Here is an 8,190-nt window from a genome sequence, read left to right as displayed (position 1 = left end):
GTGGGAACCCCAGGCAGCTCATCCTGGGACGTGGATGTGCTGCCATTGCTGTGCACACCCTGGGATAGACATGGGGGGCACCTGCCACCTGGGTTTGAGCATGGGGTGGAGGCGGCTGCCGTTGCCTTGCGGCCACACGTGATACCATGTGCCTTTCATGCAAGGGCTGCCCAGTGGTGGAAGGCACATGGTGTTGCGTGCAGCTCCCAAGGCAACAGCGGCGGGGCGCAGGTCCCAGCATGTAGTGGCAGCCGTCTCTGCTCCAAACATAAATCTGTGGGGCAGGTGGAGCCACCCTTTACCCCTGGAAAGGCCCAGTTTGTCCTAGGAAGGGCTGTGGTGGGTGGGGTTGCCCAGCGGCACCCAAGGTGGGGCCTGGCTGGTCCCGCACAGCTCTGCAAGGCAACACTGCCTGGCTGAGACAGGATGCCAGGTTTGGTGGGAGCTTTTTGGTTCCTGCCTCGGCCTCCTTGCATGCTGGGTACAGTGCGAGTGGGGCAAAGTTGGCCCTGCTGCAAGGGCTTGGCCACAGGAACTCCTGGGAACAGCCGCTGCGACTGCCCCAGTCTGCCCAGCCTTGCCCACCTACAGCAAGGGGCTGGGGCTAGGACAAGCACTGCACAGTTCCCAGATGGCTTGGCACTGAGCGTTGCCTGCGATGGCTATTCCCAGAGCCCAGGTAGTCCCTGCTGTGGCCTGGGGAGCTCTGTCCCGCTTGTGCTGCCCACAGAGGCTGAGCCAGGACTCCCCCAAGCCCGCCGTCCTGCCCTGGCCAGGCAGCTTTTCCTCACAGGGAGGGCAGCTGCACCCTATGCCCACGGAGCTGCACAGCCTGGGCTGGGCCCCACCTCCCATGCTGCTGAGCACCCACACTATCCCTGCTCTCTACCTGGCCCCCGCTTTCCGGCTGCTGCCTTCCCAAGGGCCTGGCGGGGCCAGCCTATCTGCTTCTTCCCCACTCCCCACACTGTCCTCCTTCCTTCCCTGTCTTCTTTCTCATCACACCATACTTAACAAAAAAGAATATACAAGAACAAAGGTAGCATACGAGGTTTTACTTTTTGTCACCAGGCTTAGAATTTTTAGAAAACCTGGTTATTTACTTTAAAAAAAAGAAGCAACATTTATGATGATTAACTGTATTAATATGCAGTGTGTCCCTCCATGTACCCCCCCCCACGCAGTTTTTTTGTGTGTGTGCGCCAGCACTTTGGCACCTTACAGGGTACACATTGCGGGGTTTTTTCAATACTTCAGCCAAAAATGTTGCTTACCCCGGTTTATACTGTCTTGTTTCCAATTTACAATTGTTTTATGTGGCTACTGTCACTGATAAAACAATGTTTTATGATTACTAAAGGTTTTGATGTTGTTTTAATACATGGTCTGTTTCCTATGTATATGAAAAATTTGCTGGTGGTACTTAAGGCTGTATCATTTTAAATTGGTTTGTCAGAGTTAACTTAGTCTGTCAGAGTTTGGGAACCGCTACCCTAAAAGATCAAATAAACCAGAATTTGGAGAAACCATAAGCAGCTTTCTCATAAATGCTTTTCTCCTTGAAGAGGAAGAGCCAAAAGAAGATCCCATGGCCGAAGGGGAAGAGGAGGAGGATGACAGCGATGATGATGTTGAACCCATTGCCGAATTCAGATTTGTTCCCAGCGACAAATCAGCCTGTAAGTGAAAGGGTGAAATACTTGTGCTGCTCCTGCTATCTGGGGGGCTCAAAGTGCTTTCTGAAAGCTGAGTAAAGTCTCTATCCCTATGAGGTAGGGACATGCTACATACAGGGCTTGGGGCCTAGAGTGTGCAAATGACATGACTCTACAGCTCTAGTCTAAGTGCTAGATTTCCATCTCCCTAGAGCAGTGGTTCTGAACCTTGCTGGCCTCAAGGCCTTACTTGGAAAATGCCAGTTTAATTTTCACTGGCTTTTTGATTACAGAAAGATACCAGAGCCATTCTTCTGTCGAAAAGACCTTAGAAAGCCTGCAACCAGTCTGAATGGGTTGGGCACTATTGATTCATATTTGAAAACTGGATTTATCTTGCAAATTGTGTGTTTGCACACCTAATGGTGCTGATATGATGCTGCACCCCACAGCAGTTTTAAAAGGATCTCGGGGTAGCCTGGTAGGGAATCACTGCCCCAGAAGTAGTGACATAGACTGTGCTAATGTTTTGTCAGTCCTTGTGTCCCAGTTAAAGCTGGGATATGCTGGGCAGCTAGTTCTCCCTGTGGACTCTATGTAAGTGTTGCAACATGTACCTGAATGTCATTCCCAAGAATATCCAGGATCTTTACCTGCACACTTATGATTTAATTAATTTAGACTGGCATTGGATTTGTATCATAGGTATGTTTAATGACAGACTCATTATCCTGACTAATATAATTGTCCACATCATTACTTCATTAAGAAGGCAGCAGTTGGCCAGACCTCTGGTCTCTCCAGGCTGGTGCCTTGCCTCTAACAGTGCTTGGTGTAAGATGCCTCAGAATAATACAAGAAACCCCCAGTAGATAGTCTTCAAATAAATTGCTCCCTAAAAGAAGCATCTGCTTAATTGCTGTCACCTAATGAAATAGGCAGACAGTGTATCTTAGTGGGTAGAGCAGTTGGAGCTGGTATCAATTCCTAGCTCAGCAACCAGCCTAATGAGTAACCTTGGGCAAGTCACTTCACCCTTCTTGGCTTCAGTTTCTCCACCAGTAAAAAGGGAACAGGAATACTGACCTCCTTTGTAAAATGCTTTAAGGCCACTGGTGGCAAGAGGTGTATAAAAAGCTGGGTTGTGGTGTTCATGGTCAGATCTTTGTCTTGGATCATTAGATTTTGTGTCCCCTTTAAAATCTTGTTATTTAGTGTATTAGTGAATGTTGATTACCCAGAGAGATATCTCAGCCCTGTGTTTCTCCTCCTTGGATGTTGATCTCATCTTCTGTCAGTGAGTTCTACAGGCTACACCTGCAGTATTCTCAAAAACTCCTTGTCAGACTTAAATTAGCCACATGGGGAGTTTTTAATTAGAGCTTTTCAATTGTACCCACTGTTAGTTTGCTCTTGTAAAGCATGTAAGTACCCACTTTAGTTATTCAGAACTATTTTATTGAATTGTCACATCCTTTTCATCTGTCTTCTCTCTAAACTCAAGAATTTTCAATTACCCCTCGGACAGAAATCTCCCAGGCCTTTGATAATGTTGTTGACTCTCTCTGACCCTCTTTTGGCTCCCCTGTCTCCTGTGATATGACCAGATCCAGGCACAGTATTCCTGTTGAAGGAGTGTCCTTTGTTAATAGAAAGGTCTTATCCTGTTATCTCATTCTGTGCATGTCCCAGAACTGTTTTTGCTGCATCTTGGGTTGATGTGTGCTGAGAGGAGAAAAGCAGGTTTTCTTCTTGCCTATTTATTTCCTGTTAAAACCATCAGTATTCATGAGCAGTGAAATGATAGCAGATGCATGCCTATTCTAGCTTTCTTATGGGTCTTGGACAGTCTTCATAGCCATCTTTGGTTTTGCATAAAGGAAGTGTTACCACCTCCCTTCCAGATTGTTAAAACCTATTAAACCCAGTCCTAATGTGACTCTTTGGGGTCTTGCACAGTTAACGCCTGACCATTTGTTCCAACTCCATTTTGTGTCCCAGTGGCTTCTAATCCGGGCCAGAGGCTTTCTGTCACCCTGTGATTTTTTTTTTTTTTTTTAAAGGCCCTGAGTTGATTTTAAAGAGGCTGTTGCCTAAAAAAGATTACTTAAATTGCCTACAAATTTATAATCTTAGATTAGAGCGTGTAGACAAACGTCCTTTTTAGCTATTTTAGATAGAGGTGGGGAGCTTCCACTCAGGTGCACTGGTAAGCTGTTATGATCTCTATGATTATACATCTCTGATCCAGTAGTGGATGAGGCAGGGTTAAAGTTAGAGTGGTTTAGCTGCACTTCTATCACTACAGAACCATGCACAGGTAACAGTTGCATGGTGCCAGCCAATTTTAGTATAATTTGATAGTGATACAGTTAAGTCTGTCCATACCCATGGCACAGCCTTAGAGATTGCTTAGTTCACTGGCTCTGATGAAGGAGCGTCTTCACCCTCTGAGCTCTTCTCCCATCCCGGGAGTTCTTGGCTGCTGCCATGGTGGATTTAAGTGGTGAGAGGTTTTCGATGTTCTAAGCACCTCCGCAACTCCTTCTGTGTATGCAACAGGCCCCCTCCTTTTACAGAGGCAGGTATTTAGTGCCTGATTAAGATGAGCACCTTTTTCACATCCCTGCCATGGTCTGTAGACCTATTTAGGCCGCTTGCCCACAAAAGAACTGTGTTTTGTTTATCCAGTGGAAACCATGTTCTCAGCCATGTGTGAGTGCCAAGCCCTGCACCCGGACCCGGAGGATGAAGATTCGGACAATGATTATGAAGGGGATGAGTACGATGTGGAGGCTCATGGTTAGTGATGCTTTTTTTTATTAAATGCATGCTGCCTCCTGTACCCTTGCTACCTCTCTTAACAGCTGTTCTCCAGTTAAGCATTACGTCCTGAGTATGCATGTGTGTGCAAGCATTGGTCAAAAATCTCCTTTTCTGTGGTTGGTACCACTCTGAGTTCTTAAAGCTGAAGCGTTGTATGTTTGTTGAGTAGAAGCACACAAAAAAGCAAAAAATCAGTAGCCAGACAGCGGAGGGCTACCTGCCCAGCAAAAAAAAAAAATCCTAGTGCAGCCTTGCTGTATTCCCCAAACAACCAAGATGCTGATCACAGCTGTCTCTGCACCATCAACATGTTGCAAATGTGAATTTAACACCTAGACCACTTCACCCAAACTTTATCTAACTATATTGTATTGTTGGCTGAGGCAGCACCTTAGCCTCCATGATGGTTGCTCAGCAGCCTCTCCAGCTTGATCCATCCAGCTACTCTTCTTTTGCTGCAGGCTGCTCCTGCTTCCAGGTATGTGTTTTGCTGGAGAAAAGGGCAGTAAAAGTTTGTTGCTCTAGGCCAGTGGTCTCCAAACTTCTTTGATCGCGCACCCCTATCAGTAAAACATTTTTGAGCACGCACCCCCAATATATGTATATTTATATAAATAGAAGTTCTAATATTTTCTTCCCGCACCCCAGTGGATCATCTTGCGCACCCCCTGGGGTGCATGCACCTCACTTTGGAGACCACTGCACTAGGCAACAACTGCCTGGTTGGCTGTGGTTTCTAGCCCTTTGTGAAGGAGTCCAAACCTTTGAAAGGGTCGCAGTTTCAGGAAACCACTGCATACCCATACTTAACTTTAAGCATGTGAACGGTGCCACTTGACATCTTGTATAGAAATGTCAGTAAAGGGAACTATTTCTGGAGCAGGCATATTGGCTTTTTTGTAGTTAAAGAAATGTCCTCCTGAAGATGGAAGGCAGTTTGCTTTTTGCTCCTCCCTAAAACAGGGGAAATAGTTTCTTGCCTATTTTGTATAGCTTCCAGCAGCAGTTGATTAGAGACAGTGCAGATAGGACCAGCTATAATTAAGGTTACATGTATTTTTTGGGGGTTTTTTTAAGGTTACGTGTGTTTTTTTTTTTTTTTTTTCCACTATGAAACACTGTTCTTTGCCAAGCTAGGGTGAACAGCATGAGCCAGGAACCTGTCTTAGCTAAGTTTTTCCTGCATATTCAGAACAGTCAGCGGTTTCCTGCAAAACAGTTCAGCGGTTTTATAACAAGGTTGGGAGGACGTAGTAAGTGATCACATAATTGTAGACTATCAGAATACATACACATAAAGGGGCCAAATTGTTTGCACAGACAAATCTGCATTCTAGTTTTGCCCAGCTTGAGTGTTTGACTTGGCAATATTGTAAGTTGGCTAATGTTGTTTTCTACCTTAGTGTCGATGGAAAGTTGATGAGAAATCATTGACACTTGTAAGCATCTTTAAATGACAGTGTAAAATTTTCATTAAGGAAAGTATTTAAAAGCCATTTTAGATGGTGTGTGTTTTGTCCCAAAGTTGTCTTGTCATAAAGTTTGGTTACAAGATTTGTTTCTGAAATGCTACTGAAACCATCTCATTTTTATTCTGATTTGCTTAAAAATATCTTACCGGGCTTTAACAGATATTCTCAGGGCCTGATCTGGGAATATCTAAAAATTTGCTTAGTATTGTAGGCACTTGCTAAAAATTAACCTTTTGTAGAACTGGGACAAGGTGACATCCCCACCTTCTACACATACGAGGAAGGATTGTCTCACTTGACTGCAGAGGGCCAAGCTACCTTGGAGAGACTGGAGGGCATGCTGGCCCAGTCTGTGAGCAGCCAGTACAACATGGCGGGAGTGAGAACAGAAGATTCTGTAAGGGAGGTAGAAGGTGAGTCTTGGCCTGTTCCTTGTAAGCTGCATGTTAAGACATCCTGATCTTTGGTTACATCGTTATCGGTAGCAGTAACCATGGGGAAGGTGACTGATGGCCAGGCCGCTGGAGCATATGTGCTCTGGGAATACAAAGCAGGTTTTGCTCAGACAGCAAGTAATGATGTTAAGATAAACTACCTATGTGTCTAAATGTTTCCATTATTTAAAATACGTGATTGCTGTTCTGAGCTTTACGAATTGTGGATTGTCAAACTGGAGAAACATAGTGAAGCAAAGGAAGAAGAGAAGCTTTGTGCTGTTCAAAAGCACTCCCATTTATATTTAAAAGTGCAGGAACTTTGCTTTCCCTTGGGTCAAAAATTAATACAGCATCTGATTATAGACTTGCACTAGTGGAGCTCAGATTTTTAGAAGTCTAAGTATACATTTAGACAGTACAGGACCTCCCGTGAAATAATCTGCCAAGTATTGACCTTTTAATACCCTTTTCCCGTCTTAGCAATGTAGTCCCTCAGTACATGTGATGAGCTGCACTAACCAGTGCACCTACTTTATTTTAGATTCAACTCTGAATTTTATCTCACTGTTTAGGTCAGGGGTGGGCAATGATTTCAGGCAGAGGGCTGCTTACTGAGTTGTGGCTAGCCATCGAGGGCCACATGACAGGCAGCCAGGGGCAGATAAATATGAATTTTCTAAATTTTTTAGGGGCCCTGTGGTCCAGAAAGAATGGCCTGGCAGGCTGCATCCAGCCTGTGGGCTGCATTTTGCCCACCCCTGGTTTAGGTTGTGTGTTCTGGGCTTGGAGATTAAATGCTGTGGTGTAGGATGTGTTTATGTATTGTCATTTGCTTTCATGAAGTCTCTCTTCATTGCAGGAGTAGAGTCTTGACTTCTTAACCCTGTATTCTGGGTGGGAGGAATACGATTTTCAACTAACTATCCAACTTGAGCCTGCGCTGAGCAGTTTTTGTAGCCTTCCTGCCTCTAATTGGCTGTGGCATGTTGTTAATACATCAAAGTTTTTGCTCAGTTCAGAGTGAATGGATCATCAGATTTTTTTTTTCTGATATTTCCTGGTGTTCTGCAGCCCAAAGGATAAGTCCTGACTTATAACTGATGGCAGCTATTAATGATTAGTGGTTCCCAAAACATGCTCTGATTTAGTGTCTAACTCAGGCTACACTAGGCTTACATGTTTTTCAGATCCTGAGTTCAGCTGCATTGCAGGGGTTTGAACCCCAATTTGAACCAAATAAATGTTCACATTCTCCACAAATATTTGCAAGGGGGGGGGAGTAGAAACTGCAGCTTAACAATAGTGCCTTTCTGTGGTATGAAACTTAGCGATTTAATATTGTCTGATGTTCTGTAAAGGCTTGTTATCAGCCCACAATGAAATAGATCTGGGCATCTTATAGTTTCGTAGTTTCTAGGGTCAGAAGGGACCTGAGTAGATCATCTAGTCCGACCCCCTGCCGTGGCAGGAAAGATTACTGGGGTCAAATGACCCCAGCAAGGTGTTCATCTAACCTCCTCTTAAAGACCCCCAGGGTAGGGGCCAGCACCACTTCTCATGGAAGTTGGGTCCAGACCCTAGCTGCCCTGACCGTGAAGTAGCGCCTCCTGATATCTAGCCTAAATCTACCGTCTGCCAGCTTGTGACTGTTATTCCTGGTCACTCCTGGCGGTGCTCGTGGGAACAGGGACTTCCCCAGTGCCTGCTGATCCCCCTGACTAGTTTGTAACAGGCCACTAGATCCCCCCTCAGCCTTCTCTCCTGGAGGCTGAACAGGTTCAGGTCCCGTAGCCTCTCCTC

The 8,190-nt window shown here is 45.3% G+C and overlaps 1 protein-coding gene across 1 annotated transcript in view; it reads left to right on the top strand.

The window, feature by feature from the left end:
- The window catches only part of CLNS1A (chloride nucleotide-sensitive channel 1A), a 49,157-nt gene that overhangs the window by 13,049 nt on the left and 27,918 nt on the right, over positions 1 to 8,190 (top strand). The window contains exons 3-5 of the mRNA XM_019525186.1: positions 1,566 to 1,679; positions 4,347 to 4,457; positions 6,193 to 6,366. Coding sequence (XP_019380731.1) covers positions 1,566 to 1,679; positions 4,347 to 4,457; positions 6,193 to 6,366 — 399 coding nt within the window. The remainder of the gene's footprint in view (positions 1 to 1,565; positions 1,680 to 4,346; positions 4,458 to 6,192; positions 6,367 to 8,190) is intronic.

This window comes from Gavialis gangeticus, unplaced genomic scaffold, assembly GCF_001723915.1.
Source record: "Gavialis gangeticus isolate Ggan-Ray unplaced genomic scaffold, GavGan_comp1, whole genome shotgun sequence".
Lineage (NCBI taxonomy): Eukaryota > Metazoa > Chordata > Crocodylia > Gavialidae > Gavialis > Gavialis gangeticus.
The sequence above is the reverse complement of the archived record's forward strand: the minus strand, read 5'-3'. Positions and strand labels throughout refer to the sequence as shown.